At 28.7% G+C, this 23,242-nt stretch overlaps 2 protein-coding genes across 2 annotated transcripts; one reads left to right on the top strand and one right to left on the bottom strand.

Annotated features, from left to right (window-relative positions):
- Nucleotides 1-3,194: 3,194 nt before the first annotated feature.
- Nucleotides 3,195-4,711, top strand: LOC109797990 (two-component response regulator 24-like). Its single transcript, XM_083076354.1, is given in 4 exon segments — nt 3,195-3,216; nt 3,950-4,203; nt 4,396-4,414; nt 4,417-4,711. Coding segments are annotated over 4 exon segments (447 nt in total). The 3' UTR covers nt 4,569-4,711.
- Nucleotides 4,712-12,257: 7,546 nt separating this feature from the next.
- LOC145958807 (uncharacterized) lies at nt 12,258-23,171 on the bottom strand. Its single transcript, XM_083076353.1, has 4 exons — nt 23,150-23,171; nt 22,287-22,508; nt 20,763-21,824; nt 12,258-12,361 (listed from the first exon to the last, which is right to left on the bottom strand). Exons 1-4 carry the CDS (start codon nt 23,169-23,171, stop codon nt 12,258-12,260), a joined length of 1,410 nt encoding a protein of 469 aa, XP_082932479.1.
- Between the last annotated feature and the right edge of the window lie 71 nt (nt 23,172-23,242).

The raw sequence follows: 23,242 nt of genomic DNA, 5'->3' as shown, positions 1-23,242 counted from the left end.
AAATCGGAGAAACACAATGAGCAATGTAGCCCGTTTCTGGGTGTTTTCTTAGTTTTAAAATTTTTAAAAAATAAAACTAATTTTCAGTTTTAAAAAAATTAGTGTCAATCTTATAATTTATTTTACAAAGCTAATGACACCAGAACTTATTTTAGAAGTCATAAGTTTTTAAGTTTATATCAAGCAAAAATTTCATAAGAAATAATAATAAAAAATAAAAGTACTTTTAAAAAAATAATAAAAATTATAATATTCACATTCATTCACAGAATAACAATAATAATAAAACTGATAAAGATCAATAAATTTGTACTAATATGTGCTTTTTAATTAATTAATTAATTAATAATGACTTTTTAGTGATTAACTAGTACTTTAATTAATGTGTAAAAAAAAGAATTTTAATATATGCATTTCACAGCTTAAATGTTTATTATATACAAATAAAATTTATAATAAATTACATTCACAAGTAAATATTATATTTAAATATATATAGAGAAAGAGAAAAAAAAAATTACCTACTTTAAAAGTATACTAAGAATAAGTCTTGATTAAGACTTACTCTTCTTAATAATTCATATTATACGCCGAAATTTAACTATCAAACTATTATATTTAAATTTTTAATTGTATATAATATAAGCTAAATTGGTTTTGTAATTGTATTAAGAGAAATAAGATGAGGAAAAATAGGAGAGTGATAAATCATTCTCTATGAACTAAATTGCAGCAGAAAATAATAGAAATAGAAGTGAGAAAATATCAGTTAAGTTCATTAACAAAACACATACAGAGAAACCAATCAAAGCATTGGCGGAAACACACAATGCCAAGGAAAAAAAAACCGGTACGAGTACTTTTCCATACATTTTTTGTAACCTAACCCTTCCCTAAACATTGATGAAGAGTCGTGAGAAATTTGTCTAAAGTGGCAGGGCAAACCTAAAACTCCAAAACCAATGAAGAGATTGTTGCAAAAGTCCCTGGTCATATCACAATTAATGTAAAGACATGTTGCTGCCAGAGACACATTTATATGGCCCTTTAACCCTATACTTTTCCATACCTGTATTCTTTTGATTCGTGGGTTGATGTACCGCGTAAAATCGGTTGTCATATAACCGATATTAAAAGTGTACCTTTTTAAAATTGGCTCTTTTAAGATCGGTTCATAATCGATTTTAAAAGTCTAAAATAATCGATTTTAAAAGCTTTTTTTCTATGTGTTGCTAACCCTCCGAGGCTCTCATGCTTTATTCATGCATATTATATGACGAATTGGAATATATATAAAGAGGAGGCTTTGGCCTTTAAGTCTTTCCTTAATAAAATACTTGAAAATTAGTTTGCCTTTTAGCTCGATTCTGAAAACTCAATTTAATAAAAAAAGGTTAGAATGTATACTATTTTATTCGTGCCTTATGTGTTTTTTTCAGCATTTTATTCTTCATTGTAGGATTATAATATTTAACAGATTGATTTTTTCTTTTAACTAATTTTTTAAATATAGAAGGAAAAAAAAAGATCAGAATGAGTTTGTTTCATTCAATTCGTGCTTTTGTGCGTACCGTGTTGCTATATCTTTCTTATATAAGATTAGCGAAATTCAAAAGGTTAATTTTGATTTTAAGTTTTTTTTCTCTTTCTTTTTATAAAAATATAAATTTAAAAGGTCACAATTTAATTTCAGAGATGTTTCACTATAAGGAAAATAACTTATACTTATGGGTAACAAACATAATGAATTTGGATAAAACTAAAAATTACCACCTATAAATATAAATATAAATATTTAGTGTAGGTACCTCTAGTTGTTTGTTATAAGTAAAATCTAAAAATTTATTGTTATACAATTCACATAATAGACAGATAGGTTTTCTGTGGATCAATGTAGAATATATATTTACTTAAAAAAATTACTTAAATATTTTTATAATTTTTGTTTGTTGCAACCCTTATATTAGTGAATTCCATCTTTTTTCTCTCATTTTGTGAAAATAAATATAATCATTACAAATATAAAAATTGAGATTCTACTTTTTAATTTTTGGATTTATTCACAATATTTAGTATTGTGGGTTTAGATAAAAAAAATGTATATATTAACTGATGCATGCATTCATTTGTGAAATTAATTAGCAAATTTTACCAATAACGTTACCTAAATAATAAGACTTTATCGAATAGGTATTTTCTATCATAAACTATGTTAATCGGGTAAAATGAAAGTTTAGAAATACAAAAATTAAAAATTATTCAAATATGCAATAAGCTATGATGTTAATAACAATATTATTTTTAATCTTATTCAAATTGTAAGATTTTAATGATTAGTCTAGCTTAAACTCTTGTACGTGTGCAATGAAAATTTCTTTTAATCAATAATGGTTCAAAAAAAAAAATCCTTTTGAATTTTGAATTTTTTTTTATAAATAAAAAATATCTTTTCAAGTTTTTCCTTTTTCCATGAAGATAAAAATATAAAATTCTTTTTTTTTTTCAATATTCAGTTTGAAATTCTCTTTTCTTTAAAATAAAAATTAAAAAAAATCATGCCTTTAAAAAATAAAACAAAATAAAAACCAAAAAAATATTTCATTTTTAAAGGAATAAAATAAAATATATACAATGTTATATAATTTTACACAATTAAATGTATAGTCTTTAATTAAATGTTAGTATTTTTCTACATATAGTAGTCTTTAATTAAATGTTAGTATTTTCTGCATATAGTTGACTTTCGAATTTGTCTCTAATTCATTTTTTTTAAGTTTTTCAATAATTTTATTTAAAATAAATTAATATTAATACTGGCTTCATAAAATTATTTTTGCACTGTCCTTGTCATGACCCCGATTGCAACAAACATGTATAATTAAATTAATTAACGAACTCATCATCAATATATATTTCTAAAAAAAACTGTTCGTATATATATTGATTAAGTGATATACATAATGTTGGACTCATCCTTAACTAGTTTGTGGGAGGTATAACATTTCAGGTGTAAAAATAACATAACATAGGGGGAAAAACAGAATATGGAAACAACTAATTTTGAAGAGATATATACTACAAAGAGAAGATGAAATAAGAATCTAATTCTATGTAAAACTAGGACAAACTAGGTAGCTAGTAGCAAATAGCAAGTAGCATTGTGTGATTCTAATAGCAGTTGTAGACACCACGTAATGTGTTATTCTCGTCCTTTTGGTAAATAAAGTTGTGTTGTCATGTGTGCATGTGTTTATTCTCTTCCTTGCATTGTAAGGTATATATACATAAATACAGTACTATGTTGCAACAAGAATGAAGTCATAAATTATAAGTTTGGCATGCTTGCTCGTTTTCCATGCCAAAGATAACGAAAGGGCCACAAAAATATACTTCAAAATATGATTGTCTCCTTGTCTAGTACAAAATAGAAAAAAGCTGCCCTACGAATTTATTCAAGATAGGAATCATCCCCATTTTTGGAAAAAATATCGCTCTCCCTCAGATTTTTAAGATTTTGAACAAAATTCATACACTCTTCTACAAATTCAATGTTGATGCTGACGCGCATCTAATTTAGTACTTACATCATTCTTTTTCATTTACTTTCAATCTTGTATCATAGCCTACTCAATTATCCACATGAGAAGGATATATACGTGTTTTTTTATTTTTTATATTTATTTATCTCTCTATGTGTATATATATATATATCACACCCCAAATAGCTAGCCATACATCATCCATTTTCATTCTTCCCATCTTACCAATAATAGTGACTTTAGTCTCAGAATTTGGAGAAAGAGTTCTCACATTCAGGTTAGTGCTATGGCTACATTATCCTGAAATCTAGATAAATATTTAGCAGTGTATATATTTATATCTATATAACATATCCTTGTCAAAACAAACTCATTGTGTTTCTTTTCTTTTTTTTTTTTTCTTCGAGAAGTGGTGAGAAGACGTAAAAAAAATAAGTTAGACAAAAACCAAATGGCAACTCCAAACTTGGTCACCCAATTAACTGCACTTATCGTGGATGACAATAAACTCAACCTAAAGATTCATCAAAAGATATTGGAGAGTGTTGGAGTGAAAAATCAAGGAGTGAAAAATGGCCGAGAAGCAGTGGACATTCATCACCAAGGACAAAGATTTGACCTCATTCTCATGGACTTGGATATGCCTATCATGAATGGCATTGAGGTGATCTTAATTAATTAATTACATTACATCCAAGTTTACCATTAATTATTTGTGACCAAAGTTTAATCAGATCACATTTTTCTAAACTTGGTTTACTATATATTGTTTTGTGAGGAAGAAATGATGAAAGAGTGATTTTTTTTTATAAAAAAAAATGCTTGTATTAATTTCTTGTTCTTATTTTTATTATAGGCAACAAAGAAGCTTCGGTCAATGGTATTGATAGCATGATTGTTGGTGTATCATCACACTGTACAGAAGCAGAAATACGAAAATTTATGGAAGCGGGGCTGAATGATTACCATGAGAAACCCCTGAACGTTGCTAAGCTTAGTTCAATTCTTGATAAGATCAACCTCAAATAATTTTACTAGTTATTAGTAAGATCTAAGCATGTGTGGGGAAAATAATAAATAAATTACCTCCACAAGTTACCTGTTCTTAGTTTCCAAATTTCATGTTTGTTTGTAATTTTATTTTCAGTAATTTTGTAGTTCTTCTTTTACTATATTAGTTCAATTCTGTAGTCTGTACATTGATCGTGACTATCAATGTTACACAAAATAAGAAAAGATCTGGATAGTTACACAAAATAGGGAAAAGACTTTATAAATATATAACTCATAGTTACACAAAATATGGAAAAGAGACTGAAAAAAAAAATTATATAGTCACACAAAATATGGAAAAGAGACTCTAAAAAACATAACTGATATATAGTCACACAAAATAAGGAAAAGACTTAAGAAATAACTCTTGTTCAATTCATCAATGAATCAAATAAATTATTTGATGGTACATGATTCTTAACTATTCTTTTTATCACATGTTATATAACTAAGTATTATTAATTTTTTTTATATAAATTAAAAAACTTGAAAACATGTTATATAGAGATTATTTGAAATTATGGATACTTTTTAAACTACCTAATAAATTTTCTATAGTTAGAAGTAGATTATAGGTGTCCTTAGTTGGGGAAAAAAAATCATAGGGCACCAAGTTAATATCGGGTATTGTTTTGCTATGCACTCTCATTTTTATTTTATTTTATTTATTGCTGCATGCATGAAGTACTTTTTGGCTTTGGGTCAAGTTATTTGCTACGTGAAGCTTGTTATAAAAGATGCGTGTTACTTGTCACACACTTGCACCAAGCTTACCTAATGTTCAATTTGATCGATGATGAACATGTCAAATGTTTCAAGACGTTATAATCATAGAGAACTAGAAATAATAATATATAAGTAGTTGAGATAAAAGCTTTTATCAATAGAACACGGTGGATAGATAAATAAAAAAGAATTAATTTTTTTTCTTGAAAATATAAAAAAATTTCTTTATTTCTTGTAAAAAGAAATATCAATTTTAAATATTTAAAAATTATAAATTTGTGATTTTTTTTCCTTTGATGAAGGAGTGAAAAATTAAAATAATAATTTTATAGAAATTAAAAAATTCTGTATTTTTACAAAAATATAAATTAGTTTATGAACATAGCTTAAAAAGAGAAAGAAAAGATCATGGATATGAACACAGAAGAATGTCTTTTTTTAAAAAGTGTATTATAATTATTTAAAAGTGTTTATTTTAATTTTACATTCAAACTCAATTATAGTATTATTCTTTTATTGGAATAGTATTATTTTATTTAAATATATAGTTTATAATGCTGCTTTTTAATTATCTTCAACTATTCAACATATTTACTATTTCTCTCTCTTATATTTATTTTTGCCTTGAAGATTGACCATTCACCATACTCCACCCAAAAAAAATGCCCTTTAAGTTTTAGTAAGCGTTTTAGCTAGTTGTTTTTACGTTTCTCTTCTATTTAAAAATGGGAAAAAGATCAAACACATTTTTTAAAATGTTCTTAAAAAATTAAGTATTTTGGTTTTTATATATAAAAAAGAATGTGGTTATTAAAATTAAACCAAATGAATAATTGTGTGTTTGGTTCTACAATGCAATGAAAGAATAATTGTTTTTCTATTTTCACGATGAAGGCACCAATGCACCACGTACTATTTATTGTTTCAAGATTTTCACGTTGAAAAATTGATTTCAGTGATGCTACCACCAAATCCAACATAGACTAAGTTTTTAGAAGAAAAAAAAAGTCATTTTTCACATTTGTCACATATTGACCGCTTTGAGTCTAGTCTTCACGATTTTGATTTTAGACATCACCTAAAAGACCTCTCTTCTAATAGAGATAAATGTGTGTATATAAACTCATGTTCATCCTTTTGCTTGAATGATGTTAGACTTTACTTGCATCCTAACATCTTCTCTCTACCCCTTTATCTATCTCTTCTTATTCTCTCTTTGGTCATTTTCTTTTAGCTAAAAAGAAATAAAATTTGCTATAAATTTTTTTTTTAATTCTTATTCTAAAATTTAACTTTAAAATTAATAATAATAATAATAATAATAATAATAATAAAAGTTAAGGCTATATATGATCGATCACAAAAAATGAGCCTTGAATTGGTCTAGGGCATATAAAAGATATATTTTTTTATATAAGAATGTGGAGTACAAAGCAAAACTTTAACTAAGATACGTATAAATTTGTACTTCAAAATACTGTAGAATCATCAAAAGCAAAACAACTGGCAACCAATTTGGAAAAAGAGAGTTGCTACTTTACTAATTTTTTTCCTACAGAAATGCTAATCCTTCGAATACATATTCCGAATGATCCTCCGATTATTAAAAAGTTTTTTCCTTTTAATTAAAATTTATATTTTATAATTAAAAATTTATAAACACCAATCACAAATAATTCAGAAGAGTTTTCGGTTAAAACTTTGGAGGATAATGTATCATTGTTCTTTTCTTTTTTTTTTTTTTTTTTTTTTTTTTTTTTAAGGATTTTGGTATATCATATTTTGTTATATATTTTTTCCTTCACTAAATTTAGATTTTTTTAAAGATCTAAAATACTTTACTAAATTTAAAAGTAACTATTTTCATTCTTTAATTTAGAAATAGGATTTAAATCATTATTTTTGGAGTCAATAATTAAACGAGTTTATCTTAATTCAAGTTCTAAGTATACAATTTTAAAAGATTATCACAGTCTATTAAAAAACAAATAGAGTTTGAACACACACTACACAAAAATTGGCAGAAAATGACCCTAATTAAATATGTGAACGACCATAGAAAATCAACCTTCTAATCTAAAAATATAATATCATTATGCAGCAGAAGTCAAGGGAACCAAAATAACCATATGCGAAAGCATATTTGTAGAGCTCATAATTATCTCTTTACCTCGCATAAAACGTTGAAGATAGTAAACACTATTCTTTATATAACAACATCCAGAGTCCAGACCCAAGCATAGACTATTCCAAATATTATACGCCAACTAGCAAATGCAGGAAAATTTTCTACATGCATGCATGCAGATAAAATAAACATTGCAGGGTAAAGCATCTTCCTCTCTCTTACATGAATTCTGTATACTCATAATTCCATCCAGCCAGATTGTCAAGGAAATGCGCTATGTACTAATTAACATTGGAGGGGCATAAGACTTTCAAAGATGCTTTAAAATTATCGAATTTGATGCCTCTATGTACTAATTAACATGTGCTTCAACAGTTCCTTTGCGAGAATTTTTATAGAAAAGCATATCCTAATTGAAGGAATATACTCTTAAGTTGTCGATAAGGAATAATTATTATGTGATCCATAATATATATATATATGGTTCATAATTATTCTTTATACAACATGTAATTGAGTGTTATTTCTTTTTTTTTGTAAATTAATTTTTTTTAATATATGTTATATAAAAATTAGTTAAAATTATATATATATATATATATATATAGGAGGGACCCTTTTACTCTAGGAGTAAGTCTATCTAGACTCACTCCGTTCAATAACTCATGTTCTACATCAAATTCTAACGATCAAACCGTTTAATTTAAAGTTCTTAATGCATAAATTAAATCTGTAAATTTTTAAAAAATTTAAAAATTATTTAATACTTCGTTTCATTAATTCGAATTAATGTATAAAACGATTTTATAATTATCCGTCAATTTATAAAATGAAGTAATTATTACTAGTAAAAACAAGTCATAACGTGAAGGGTAATCGAGTTTAACATACTTACCAAATACCAATTGAGTTCTGTTTTGTCCTTCCAGCTGACCAAATTTCTCTCCACTTTAATGACCATATCCACCCAAGATACCAATTCTGAAACCTTATTCTTGTCCTCCGAAATTATGAACAGCCTAGGAAAGGAATCTTTCATTGGGGGGGCTTTTGAACCAGATATATCGTCCCAAAAGAGAGGATATTGTTGCCACGTCTTTTCTTGTTTAAGGCTACTACAAAACTAATCATTTTCTAGTTTTGTTTTCCTATTTATGCAAATATATCTTTCCTCAAAGTAAACAAGTTTTCCTTCTTGAATTTTCAACAGGTTCTCCATACTTGACTTTTAGACCCTCTATCTACACTTATTCTTTTCTTAATACAATAGTCTCAATACCCGTTAATTAGCTAAAGGCCAAGTTAAATCATTCAAGATTTTTGACCTGCTAGACCCCATTGGCCCTTTGATTCTCCTGACCAAGGAATTTCCCTTTTGATCTTCAGATTCTTCACCTCCTCCAGAAGAAAAATCCATTGGTCATGAATGTGAGTTTCATGAGAACCATGTCTTTTTATTTAAAGAATTAAATATTATAAATAGTTGGGATGCCATTAAGGACAACGCTAATTTTAAGAATTACTGTATACCCTTGTTATGGAGTCCAGTGTCCAGGACAATGCTAGTTATGGAGTCCAGGAATTGGGCCAAATTCTTCTTCGTTTGTATTTTCTATATGCATTGTAATTTTTTTTTATATTTAGAGGGAAGATTATATAGGGGAGACAATTTACAACAAAAATAATATGATATTTCATTCATATATTGTAAGGGTTGGATACTCTTTGTACCTTTTATTTTCTCTTTCAATAATATTCTTCTTTGCTAATAATAATATATATATATATATATAATAAAAAAAACTATATACCCTTGTAGTTTGTTAACTTCTGCCTCAAGGTTCCATGGATTAATGGCTATGATCCTATGAAGTGTGTGACCCCAACACGAAAACTAGACATGATCATTAGAATATAATTAATATTTAAAAAGTAAGATATTGAGATATAACACATATACACGGGCGCATATATATATATATATATATATATATATATATATATATATATATATATATATATATATATATATATATAATAAAAGCTTTATAAATTTTATATAATAATAATTTTTAGAAGATAAATCATATTTCTTAAAAATGTTTTAAATTTTTTTTAAGGTATATGATGAGTGTCATACTTATAACATATCAAACACATCTATAATATTTTTGTAAATATGTTGGTGGTTCATATATATTAGTGCCTATAAAGAGTCCAAAACTAAAGCATTTGAAAGGGACGCTGCCTATTTTGTAGGTTTGGAAAGATGGAGCTGATTTTAATTAAGAAATTATCGTCCATACTAATGTTCAATTACTTTGCTTTTGCGAAAGTTTATTTTTAGTTCAGCATTGATTGAAAGCACCTCAAAATCGCCTTTGTTATCCAGTGAATGTCCCACAAAATACATTATCTTAACATGACAAAATCAATTAATTAATGGCATTTTTTTCTTCTTTTAATTTATTAACATACGTATATAAACTAATTCAAAAGTGCACATATATAATATGATAAAATTATTTTTTATAATGATCACATTTTAAAAGATCTATAAATATATGTGTGATTATTTTGCTAAAAATTATAGTCAATAAAAAGAATTATCACATTGAAAAAAACGTTTTGATTCAACTGTCAGCTATAGTTATCTAGATTATACATGTTGATGACCTGGCTTTCTGAGAAATACAGGGACTGAATATTTTAATGCCTTTCAATCACAACAACATTAATAATGGCAGCCCAAAAGAGGAACTCTCCTTGAAGTATAGCCTTAGACAAGGAAATCTTCTTTCCTCTTTCCGGTTGCAACAGAAGGTCTAAGTGAAATTAATTATGATATAAAAAATAAAAATAAACTCTTACAAAGGATATAAGATTGTATTAAAAAAATCTCTTTAAAAAAAAGATTGTATTAAAATTTGAAGATTACTAACAACAAAATCGAGAAAGAAAATTAATAAACAAGATGTAAGATTCATCCAATTTTATATTTTCAAAATTTTCAATGAATTAAAGAGAGGATGTCAGAAAATACGTTACTATTTTTTTTATTTTTTTTTTATGTTCTCATTGGTGCCGGTGTGAATACATACAACAACAATGAAATGAGTTTGTCTCATGATTAAACATAAGCTTCTACAAAAGTAATTTGTTTGGTATAAATTCAAACTCATAAGAGGTGATAGAAAAGGCTAACATCTTGAATTGCAAAATAACTCGAGTATCTTGGCGTTCCAATGAGGGGAGGGAGCAATCCTAGAAAAGTATTTAAGCACTTGGAAACCTTTGCTAGATAAGATGAAGAATAAAATAATTTCTTATAACAACAAGCACATGTCTTCTAGTCTTTTAGAGGTTGTGTCACTATCCTTAACTTTTCTCTCTCTTGTCTCCTAATGTACTTTTTGTCTCCCTACAAAGCTCCAAAGCTAGTAATTCATTATTTCTCAAAGATTCAAAGACAATTCTTGTGGGAAAGGGTGAAGGAGAGGGGAAAATGGCTTGGGTAAATCTTATTTGAAATACGAAATGTTTCTGCACCAAGTTTTTATGCATGGAAACTTACTTGGAGAGACATGAATTACTGATGGAGAAGAAAGTAAAGATAACAATAACAATAATACAGTAAGGTACTTTCTTTGTGTATTCATAACCATACTATAAGAAAAATTGTATTTTGTATAACTTTTCATACAGATAAAGGAAGATTTAAAGAGGTATAAAATAAAATAATTGATGCAATAAATAGAGAGTAATGATTAATTCATCATGTTGCACCACTTTTTAATTAAAGTAGGATATATTCGCTTCTTCTTTTCTTAAGGAGCACGTTATTAAAGTTAAAACCTCTCACTATTTATAATTTGGTGACATCATAGATGAGGTTATAAAACAAATGTGGTTTATACAATTTTTTTTATTATTCATTGTGAAAGTTGTTTTCACTCGTTAAAAACAACAATTCTTATATAATAACACATATTTTATAATAGCATAATATCTATTATTAAAAATTACTTTTATTTATATTATAATAACATATAATATATTATTTAAAAATTTAAATATAAATTATAATAATATATAATATATGTTATTGAATATTCAAAATTAACATTAAAATTATGTATAATTATATATTAAATAAATTTATATATATATATATATATATATATATATATATATATATATATAATAATATTTTATTATTAGTTGGTCAGGACGGATTTAGAGGAGCATACCCCTTTAGAAATTAATATTTTCTTAGTAAAATTATAATATATTTAATATAAAAAATTTTAAAAATATACTCACTTGAAACAATTGAGTAAAATTCATTTGACAAATAATGAAAATGTTATGATGGTGTAATATGTAACAACTCGCCTGGTCAATACACACAGCACAGCACACCAAAACACTACACAGAAACGAACAAGTATATACATATAGGGTCTAGAATATATATATATATATATATATATATATATATATATATATATATATATATATACAAGGTCCAAATCCGTCTAGAATCAAAGTGTACAAAAATTTCATCCAACAAGTGCTAACTAAGTAGCTAAATACATCAAAATAATAAACTCCATCTGCCAGTTGTAGACCCTCCTCAGCAAACACCAACCTAACCCTGCCCTACTCTCATACATAATATGATCATCGCAGTCCAAACCACATGAAAACAACAAAGGGTAAGCTAGTGAAAAGAATCAACATACCTATGTGAAATATGAATGATAAACAAATACAGCCATCAATACATCAGCCAGTTTAACAACATCAGCTTAAAATATCTCAACATTCAGCAATAATAGCACCGACATAACGGCTATAACAGCACCACAATAGTGGCTAATAACAGCACCGACAACAATATCATCAAATACAGCTTAAATCATCATACAACACAGCTCAGCTTAAACACCTAAACACAGCTTATAACACGGCTTAAACATCCTTATTCAACAATAACATCTAACAGCACAACATATTTGGCAATTTTAGCTCAGTTCAGCACATATCAACATTTGTCAGAAAATTTCAGCATATAAATCATCATCTAATCCACGCCCGGCGCACTCATGGTCGTGCCCAGCATGGCACAATCAGAGAGCACCAGGGATCATCGCGCCCGGCGCAATTCCTATTGCGCTCGGCGTGATAGGAGGCAGAGACCTCACAAGGTCTCATAAGCCCGGCGTGCAAACCTGCGCTCGGCGCAAGATAAGCAGAGACCTTCCCAGGATCTCACGCCCGGCGCAATATAAATTGCGCCCAGCGCCACCTCTGGCAGAGACTCCTACGCCCGGCGAGACAAAGCCACGCCCGGCGCCACATCAGAACCACAAAGCACAAGTCACCTACTGATATCGCGCCTAGCGCCCTCTCAGTCTCTCACCATGCTCGGCGTGGGCCATCCAGAGGCTCACATTCTCAAGCTCGCCCGACGCATTCACCATTGCGGCCGACGCATTCACCATTGATCAAACATCAAAAATTCAAGGAGTTCCTAAAACTCGTTTTCAGCCAAAACGCAGCAACAACTAACTTCTCTTACCTCGGTAGAAGATTCCGAGCTTCGGGAAAAAGAGAACGAAGAAGAAAGAGCTTGATCGGAGGAGAAGAACAAGCTTGGACAACAAAGGAGGAGAAAAGAGCTCCGAACACTCAGCTAGCAAAATCCGAACTTACTCCACACCACCACCTTGAGACAACAAAAATAAGAACAATGAGACCCAAGGCACCAGAGTGAGCAAGGAGAAGTGAGTGAGGAAGAGAAAAGAGAGGGAGGGTTCACGGCTCTCACATAATAAATTTTTATTACTAATATATTATATTATTTAAAATTAAATATTTAAATAATTATAAAAGGTAGAAAAAGAATTTTTTTAACTCCTCCTTATTTTACCTTTGAATTCATCATTATTGATAATGATAATGGTGATAACATTAATAACAATAATAATAATAGTAATGATCGTGACATCGATTACTATTATTATTAATATTGTTATAATTATTATTGTCACTATTATCCTTGTTGAAGAGACAATAAAATAATGAAATTTGAAAAAAGAATATAATTACAATTTATGCAATATGTTTTCATTTTGTTGAAGATTATTAAAAAATGTCTTTTTTTATTTTCTATTTTGGCCTTTAGTTTAGAAATGTTTCCATATAAAGCATTTTCTAAATCATAAACAAGAATATTTTTACCATAAATTTTCATTTTCACTGAAAATAAAAAAGGACATATCAAACAACCCCTAAGGGCATCTCCAATGGAAACAACTCATTTGAGTTGCTTCATGCATTGAAAAATGAAAAAAGTGGTCCCCAGTGTGCCATGTTAGCATTAAGCAACTCAAACACAAATTTACTCCAATGGTAAGAAATTTTAAGAAATTCAACTTTTAGAGTTTTTTTCTAATCATTTATGAACCAAATTTAAATTTTTATTAAAAAAGATAATTGCACTATAATAGAAAATAAATTACGAGAAAAAAAATACAATAAGTAGATATTAAAGATAAAATAAAGCAATAGTAAATACATAAACATTATACAAAATTAATTTTCATCATTATTATTTTCGAAACGTTTCTAAATATGTTCAATAAGATCTGCTTGAAATTTGGTAAGGAACGGTTGCTTGAGGAAGTAACTCTCTCTCTTCTTCAAGCAACTCATGTTGCCACGTCAAAGTCCTCCAATGGTAAGAAATCGGGGCTTGAATTGCTTCATGGGACAAGCAACTCCCATTGGAGTTGCTTTAATCTTCTTTAATTTATATCAAATGCTTGCATATGTTAATTAGTTTTATTAAACACCTTTGGATTTTATATTTCTCAAGCTTTAAATGCAAAATAATCCATATATGACTTAAGTTTCATTTGTCATTAATGCAATTAATTATAATATGAAAGAGAAGAAAATCAAAGTTGGACTAAAGAATCTAAATATAATGAGATACACAATATAAAATGCAAAGAAGATCAACACAAATGGATAAACCCGTTAATAAAAGCAAGAATGTAAGAGTAAAACTCATTAAAACCAGGGCGCAGATTTGGTATACTATAATTTTGGCATTGACTGTTAACTAACTGCTAAGTGTTTATTTTAGTCTGTGTTGCTTCATCTGCTCACCATGAACTGAATATAATAGACGACATTGAGTCACATTCACCAAAATTGCTTTTCACCTAACAACTGCTAAATCACATAATCTTTCCATCTTGGTAAACAAAATTGAATATAAATGTTATTTTTAAAAGAAAATGGAATGAACATGTGCCTTAATTTGTTTTCTTCTTGCATTATTGCATGTATGGTATACAGATAGACGTACTTGATTAGATGGCTGGGAAAAAGTAAAATTTAGGCTTAGTTGTTATTTGTACTAATGGAAAGGTAAAAAATTGAAAGGAATGACGAGTTGACGACCCTCTACCATTCCCCTTCCAAAAAAAAAAAAAAAAAAAAGATAATAATTTGAAATGTTTTGTCTACCTATCTTGCTCAAAATAGGAAAGAGATGCTCCAGGAGTTTAATAAAGACGGGAATCAAACCATTTTAGGAAAATATTACAGCATGCGTACGTACTATAGAGATTATGAGGTTTTGAACAAAATCCTATAAAGTTACTTTTCCAAATCACAAATGTTGATGCTTATACGCAACACATTTTTATTTCTAGCTCTTCTTTATGCTTTAATATTCAGCAGCTCATAGATCTATGGCTTTTCGAACCACTTGGAAGGAATAGATATATATAGCTCAACTTGCTTGTTACTTTTCCATCTCTCACTCCTAGTTGCTTTTGGATAGAGTTATCAATTCAGGTTAGTATAAAACACACGAGTTGTTATAGAGTGGTGTATGTACTAGAGATTTGGATCCTATCCATATTTTACTGAATGACTAGTCAATTTTTTTTAATACAAATGCTTAATTTACTATCACCGTTAAATTTAACATTTTTAAGTAATATTTGCATTCTTACATCATTAAAATGTTATTTTGAATTAACTTAATAGATTATTGTAATATTTTTTTTTAAAAAAATATTATTATAAATAAAGTAACATTTTTTATTTCAATATTATCTTAATTATTTTTCAAAATTAAGTTTCACATCAAATAACATAATGACATATGAAGAATATACTTCTCCAATTTCTATTGTTTCCTAAAATTAAAGTTACACATCGAATAAAAAAGAATTACATATAAAGAATATACTAATTCAAACTCTAATTTTAAGATATATTCTCTTGTAAAAAAAAAATATGATATCTTCAATCTTAAAGAACTTGTAGATAACAATTACAAAATATAAGTGGTGGTACAATATATATTAATACTAATTATCATTTTATGAAGTTTATTAAAGTTTAACAATATTATTAAAATGTTGTAAAATACCACTTTGATAAAAATTTTAAAAATGTTGCATTAATATGTAAAAATATTGTTAAAAGTCTTAAGTAACATAAACTTTATTTTACATTGATAAAATATCATAAAAGTATATTAACAATATTTACTCGTAATTTAGCAACATTTTTCTAATGTTGTTAAAAACACATTTTGTTAATTACTATATTTAACATCTTTAGTAACATTTGTCTACTCCCATTTATTAAAATATTACACTATTGATTAAGTTAATAGGTTATTGCAAAAAAAAATTTAGAAAATATTATAAATAGAGTAACATTTTCTATCTCAATATTATTTGTATAATTGTCTTTCAAAATTGTCTCACATCGAGTAAAATATTGATATATAAAATGTATATTTTTCTTATTTTTAATTATTTTCCAAAATTAAAATCTTACATCAAGTAAAAAATGACACATAAAAACTTAAGTGAAATTTATGATAAATGAAATTTGATATATAATCTAGATTTTATGATGACAAACTTAAAAGACTTGTATACAAAAGTCATAAAGTATAAGTAGTGATACAATCTAATTATCATTTTATAAAATTTACATAAATTTACCAACATTAATAAAATATTATAAAATATCACTTTAATAACATTTTTAAAAATATTGTTATTAATATGCAAAAATGTTGTTAAAAGTTTTTAACAACATAAGTTTTATCTTACATTTAATAAAATGTCACAAAAGTATATTAACAATATTTTATCATAATTTAACAGCATTTTTTTAATATTACTAAAAATACATTTTATTATAATTTAATAATTGCATATATTTTTTTTGTGCTACAGAGGAAAAAGATAGGTGGAGAACAATTAAAATTCATGGAACCTCATCAATTAACAGCACTTATTGTTGGGGAAGACGTGGTGATCAAATGATTAATCGAAATATGCTAAACAATGTTGGAGTGGAAAATGGAAAAGTTTATGTTTGTATTAGACAGATTCTCCCTGCCATCGATTTTATGGTGGATCAACAATAATCTCCCTCTCTGATTGAAACACTTAAACAAATCTTTGTAACACCAATCGCATTGCACATATATGACTATCGGTTCGATGATCAATGTGTATGTTCTCACCCATTGTCTAATTCCAGTTTTTTTTTTCTTTTTCTTTTCATTATTCTATTGCATTCATTATTTGTTAGTTAGAGTTACCATAGAAAGTCATCCATTTGAGACTTGAGACACTTCAATTCTTTTAACTAATTTTCACCACAACACCCTTCACAAATGTAAATATATTATACTTTTTTATTATAAAAAAGCATTTGAAAAAGGATTGTATATTTATTGGAAATAATATGAGAAAAAGTATAATTTACTTATGAGTATTCTTTAACGGTATTAAGATAAATGAATAAATTATATTTTAAAATAAGAAGAAATAATAGTAGAATATCTACATGAATGAGAGAAAAGCATTGTAATGCTCACATATTTCTAGAGGAAAAAAAAAGTGTAATTAATTAATCAAAAAATATATTTTAATGATCAAGGTTAAATAAATTATATTTTTACATAAAAAGTGAGAGTTATATATAATTTACCTCTCTCGAAAGAAAGGATTTTAATTTATAGTAAACTTAATATGTCACTTTCATAATTATGAATGAAAACATATGAATAGAAAAAAAAAATCCAAATAAATTCTTAAAACAATTAAACTCTATAAGATAGAAATATAATAAGGCCCGATTCGAAGAGTGAACCTTCCGGACTTGGCCCAAAAACAATGACAAAAAATAATATACTAATCATGACGATTCATCTTCTTATGTTAAGTTTTAAAATATTCATGATTAATTTAATAATTTTTATATTTATATGCATGTTTCACGGTATAATATATGTAAATATATATTTATTTGATATATAATTATATAATTTTAATATTAATTTTAAATAAGATTTAATAAGATATTTTGTTTGTTGATATATATATTTTAACAATATATATATCAACATATATTATATTTATTATATAAATGAAAATAATTTTTAATGATATATATTGTATTATTATAGTATATACGATAACTTTTTTTAGAGGTTTAATAGAATTCAAAAACCATCTTACCATAATTTACCATAGAAAATCTAGTTAAACCTGATTGACTCCAAAATAAATCGAAACCTTCTTCTATTAGAGTTCCTAAATTAAAATTGTACTTCATCATGTGATTGTTTGTTTCTAATAGAATTGAGATTATATATATATTTATTGAAAGTTGTGGATTATTGAAAGTTGTGGATTGAGTGATTGTTGTGGGTGTGACTGGAAGTTGAAAGGATGGAATTAAAGGAGGGCATGTGAAGAGGAATAAAGTAGAGGCATGAGATGGGGTGCACAAAGAACCTGCGCATCTGCTTTGTGAATTGTGATGGGGTAGTTTTCTTTGTTTCTATGTGGGGGTTATTTTTGGTTTCTTTACTACATATTCACCAAAAATTACATTTTTTATTTTTACTTTTTTTTTTTACTAATTTCTCCTTGTTATTATCTTTTATTATTATTTTACAAATTTTTTATAGGAAATATTAAAACAATAATTATCTTAGTGGTTTCCTATAAACTTTAATTTCTAAAGCAGAAAATGAAATGAAAACAAAGAGACATTTTTATAATTAGAAATGAAAATAAAAGATACTTTTACAATTTTTTTTATAATCAACTTATCAAGTGAGAACTTTTGCTGTCATAAAAAAATGAATATATTTAATTACAATTATTATTTAAAAACCGACTGTTCAATTGCGCATTTATTATAAATCTCATGTTATTTTTCTCTATATAATTAAAAATCACATTAAAATTTTAAATTATTATATTATCTTTGAACTTAATTATAAGTAAAATTAATTAATTTATGTGCTAATAAAAATGTTAACATCATTTAATTTTGTCAATCGTAATTACTCAATTGAATAACGAGTTGTATTTTAAAAATAATTAATATCTTTAAATAAGGTAAAATTTGTTAAAATTTATTTATATTTAAGTCTATCATTTCTACTTTTTTTTGTTTATATTTAAATTCAGAGGGAGTACACGAACATAAATAAAACAGGACACAATAAGTTTTTATTTTATTTTTTAGAAATATATAATATATCAAAATAATATAAATATTGACATAAAAAAACATTACTCAATTATCCGTTTAGAATAAAGATATTTACCACTGTTTCATAATCTATTACTAACTGAAAAGCCTAATTAAATATTAATAATTATATTAATTTTTTAAGTTAGTTTTTATTATATTGACACCACATTTTTCACAGTTGTTTTTAGAAAATTGGGTATCATCCATGCATAAAATAGGAGAATTAAATACGTATACTTTTAAAATAATACCAGTATATAAGAAATACAATAGAAAATGTATATGTAATATTTTTAAAACTAAGATGTAAGTATAATTAAGGTTAATCTCATGAAAGGCCCGTCTTATTTATCCACAAAGTTTTTTTATTTTTACTAGATCACATGCATTAGATAGACAATTATGTTCAAATATTTAAAAAGTCACCACTTTTAATTTTATTGGTCCATGTATTGTTTCTCTTGTTATGAATGAAATGAATTAAGTTTATTTTTTTAAAAAAAAATTGAAACAAGTGTATGCTAGAGCCTAAGAGCTAGCATTCAATAATAAATACAACCAGATCCGATATATGGTGATTTTATTTAAGGAGTTAATCATTTGTATATTGTGAGTGTAAAATTTTTTTACACTGACAATTAATTATTTCTTTTAATTGTGTCATGTCACTGTTAAATATGTTTACAATAACATGACACAATTAAAAGATATAATTGGTTATCAGTATAAAAATATTTCACTAACAATATATAATATTAACTCTTATTTAAGTATGTATATATATTAGTGATTTAGAATCGAGATAATATATACATGTAGTAATTGTAATTTTTATAAATAAAAAGTTATTATATAGAAAAATAGAAATTGGTGAGGCATTTATTTTTTGTTCATCCCTGCTAGAATCTTCAGTTATGCAGTGCACTCTGCATTGATGACGACAACTGAGGGTGTTGTGGTATAAGTAGAAGTTTCAAAGGACAGAATAAAAGGAAAGACTAGAATGGATGAATTGGATTAATAAAACTCTTCACAAGCATGTTGGTATTTTGATTTTGACTAGACAGGGTTAGTTAGAATTTTACAGCTACGCCACGTAGAAAGGTAGTATTGTTTTAACATTATATATACAACCTCAATTAAAACATGTTGGCAGATGATTGGCCATAATTTTGTACCCACCACAACCTTAATTTATTCATCTGCTCCTTCTGTCGGCTACCCCATCCTCTCTTGCCCACCCCCATTCTGTAGAAAAACTAAGAGAGACGAGTAACACTAAAATTGTGGGTGATCGTAGCAACTCACTGTGATTTTTATTGAATAAGAGATGGCCTTTAAATAGCCATTGTACAACGTACTGAATTAACAAGAAGATAATAAAATATCTTATCAAATCAAAACTTACCAAAAAACTATCTTATCTAATCTGAAACCAAATAACTCAAAATCAAATAATTCCAGATAACTAAATCGGATATCCCGGATATCTTGGATATCTCGAATATCTCGGATATCTCGGATATCTCTAGAAATTTAAGATTATCCAACAAAACTCCCCCATAATCTTAAATTTCTCCTTCTTCTTTCATTTCGATGCTTCTTCCACCAGAGCGCGATACTCCTCTGTGTACCATGGCCCCGCGAGCCATGCAACGTCCAGCACCCCCTGCGTCGAGGTGGCCGATGCCTCTTTTGGGACACAAAAATACCCGTTGCTCTTTGGTCCACCTTTAAACCCAGAAAGTACTTCATGATGTCCAAATCGGTCATCACAAACTCCCTCTTCACTTCTTTAAACTCCTCAACTAGCTCAGCTTTACTTCCCATCTCACTCTTCTCAATTGATCCGATCTCTTCATCCGTTGCTTTCTTCCATCTTTCATCAAGTACCACCTCTTTAGATTTTATGTCTTCTGTTCTTGTCAATAGACATACTACATGTAACTCGTCAGTGGAGTTGTAGATGTCTTGCTCCTTTGCTTTGTGCTCGGACGAGCTCGGAAAACTTGTCCTTGTATGCTTTCCAAGTACACACGCTTCACAAAACTTCTTGTCAAACTCAACACCACGTAGTCCGAGTACCAACTCCTTCCTTGATAGCTCGGCCAAGCCTCCAAAGTTTAAATGCCCAAAACGAAAATGCCACATCATGGCTTCATCCTTCACGTCCAGCTTCAAGCACTTATTTTGAAGGATGTTCAGCTCCAGTTTATACATCCTATTCTTTTTCATCTCCACTCGGGCTATTAAACGATCATGCTTGTCCTTCAAATAAAGCACTCGATCCTTCATCAGAACCGAGTTTCCTTTCTCCATCATCTGCCCCATGCTTAAGATGTTATTCTTAAGCTCGGGAACGTAGTAGACATTCCTTATTTCTCCAACTCGTCCATCCTTCTGCATAAACTTGATGGTTCCACGCCCTTTTACCGCCACCTTGGAATCATCCCCAAATGACACGAATCCAGCCTTTACCTTGATGAGTTCGTTGAAGAAACTTTCTTCTCCACACATATGATTGCTCGCTCCAGTGTCCAAATACCAGACCGAGTTGTTTAGGCAACTTGAATCAAGCTCGGCTTCTGACTTCTCATATGAGCTTGGAGGCTCAATTGTTGATCTCTCGACGCAACTCAAGTTTAGCTGGACCTCGGAGGCACAACTCGGACGTAGCTTGGTCTCCGAGCTCTGCGTCATCATCTCGTCCTCTTCTTCTGTGAGAAGATTCTTCCCTTTTTCTTCACTTCGGCTTTTAGCTCGGCAATACTTTGCTATGTGACCGTATTTGCCACAGTTGTAGCAATTTGCCGATCTGCATTCCTTTGCGTAGTGGCCGAGTTTGCCACACTTATAACATTCCACCTCGGACCTCGGCTGACTTCCTTGGCTACGATCACCTCGTCCTTGTCCACCTCCATGGTCACCTCGTCCTCGACCTCGTCCTTGATCACCTCCATGATCACCTCGTCCTTTGCCTCGTCCTCCATGATCACCTCGTCCTTGTCCTCCTGATCTTCGGCCCTGAGTGTTCCGAGTTTCATTCAAATCAAGTTGCGCCTGTAATGCTTGATCAAGAGTATTCTTCATCTTCCTCCTCCTTTGTTCGTGGGCTTCGAGTGACCCAGCGAGCTCTTCCACTGAGAGAACTGACAAGTCCTTTGACTCCTCAATTACGCATGCAATACTCTCGAAATCATCTGTTAATGATCTCAAGATTTTCTCCACAATTCTACTTGCTGGCATTGGCTCCCCATTCCTTCCTAGTTGGTTAGCCACCTTCTCCACCCGAGTTATGTACTCGGATACTTGTTCCTTATCCTCCATCTTCAAACTCTCAAACTCTCCTCGGAGAGTTTGAAGTCGGATCTGTCTGACACGGTGGTTACCTCTGTGCGCAACCTCTAAGATCTTCCATGCTTCCTTTGAAGATGCAGCGTTTGCAATCTTCTCGAAACCTGACTCATCCACGGCATTGTACAAAAAATACAAAGCCGATTTGTCCTTCACTCGTGTCTTTTCCAATGTGGCAATCTGAGCCACAGATTGGTCTTCGTCCTCCTCGGGTTTTTGGAACCCCTTCTCCACTATGTCCCATAGACTTTGGGAACCCAACAGGGTCTTCATTTGTAAACACCAATTATCATAATTGGTTTTCTTTGACAGTTGTGGTACGGTCATTCCATTCACAACCTTTGCCATTACTCTCTCTTTCTTCTTTCTTCCCCCTTCACAGGCGCACACTGTTTTCCTCTCACACTCGGCACTCAGAGCATATAGCTCTGATACCAATTTGTAGAAAAAACTAAGAGAGACGAGTAACACTAAAATTGTGGGTGATCGTAGCAACTCACTGTGATTTTTATTGAATAAGAGATGGCCTTTAAATAGCCATTGTACAACGTACTGAATTAACAAGAAGATAATAAAATATCTTATCAAATCAAAACTTACCAAAAAACTATCTTATCTAATCTGAAACCAAATAACTCAAAATCAAATAATTCCAGATAACTAAATCGGATATCCCGGATATCTTGGATATCTCGAATATCTCGGATATCTCGGATATCTCTAGAAATTTAAGATTATCCAACACATTCAGCATCCACCTCTACCATCGCCTCATTTCAAAGCTATCTATTTTATTCACTCTAAATTTAGTTCATTCTTATAGTGAAAAACAAATTAG

Source organism: Cajanus cajan, chromosome 6 (assembly GCF_000230855.2).
Source record: "Cajanus cajan strain Asha chromosome 6, NIPB_CcT2T_4, whole genome shotgun sequence".
NCBI lineage: Eukaryota > Viridiplantae > Streptophyta > Magnoliopsida > Fabales > Fabaceae > Cajanus > Cajanus cajan.
This window is presented reverse-complemented; position numbering and strand designations above follow the sequence as displayed.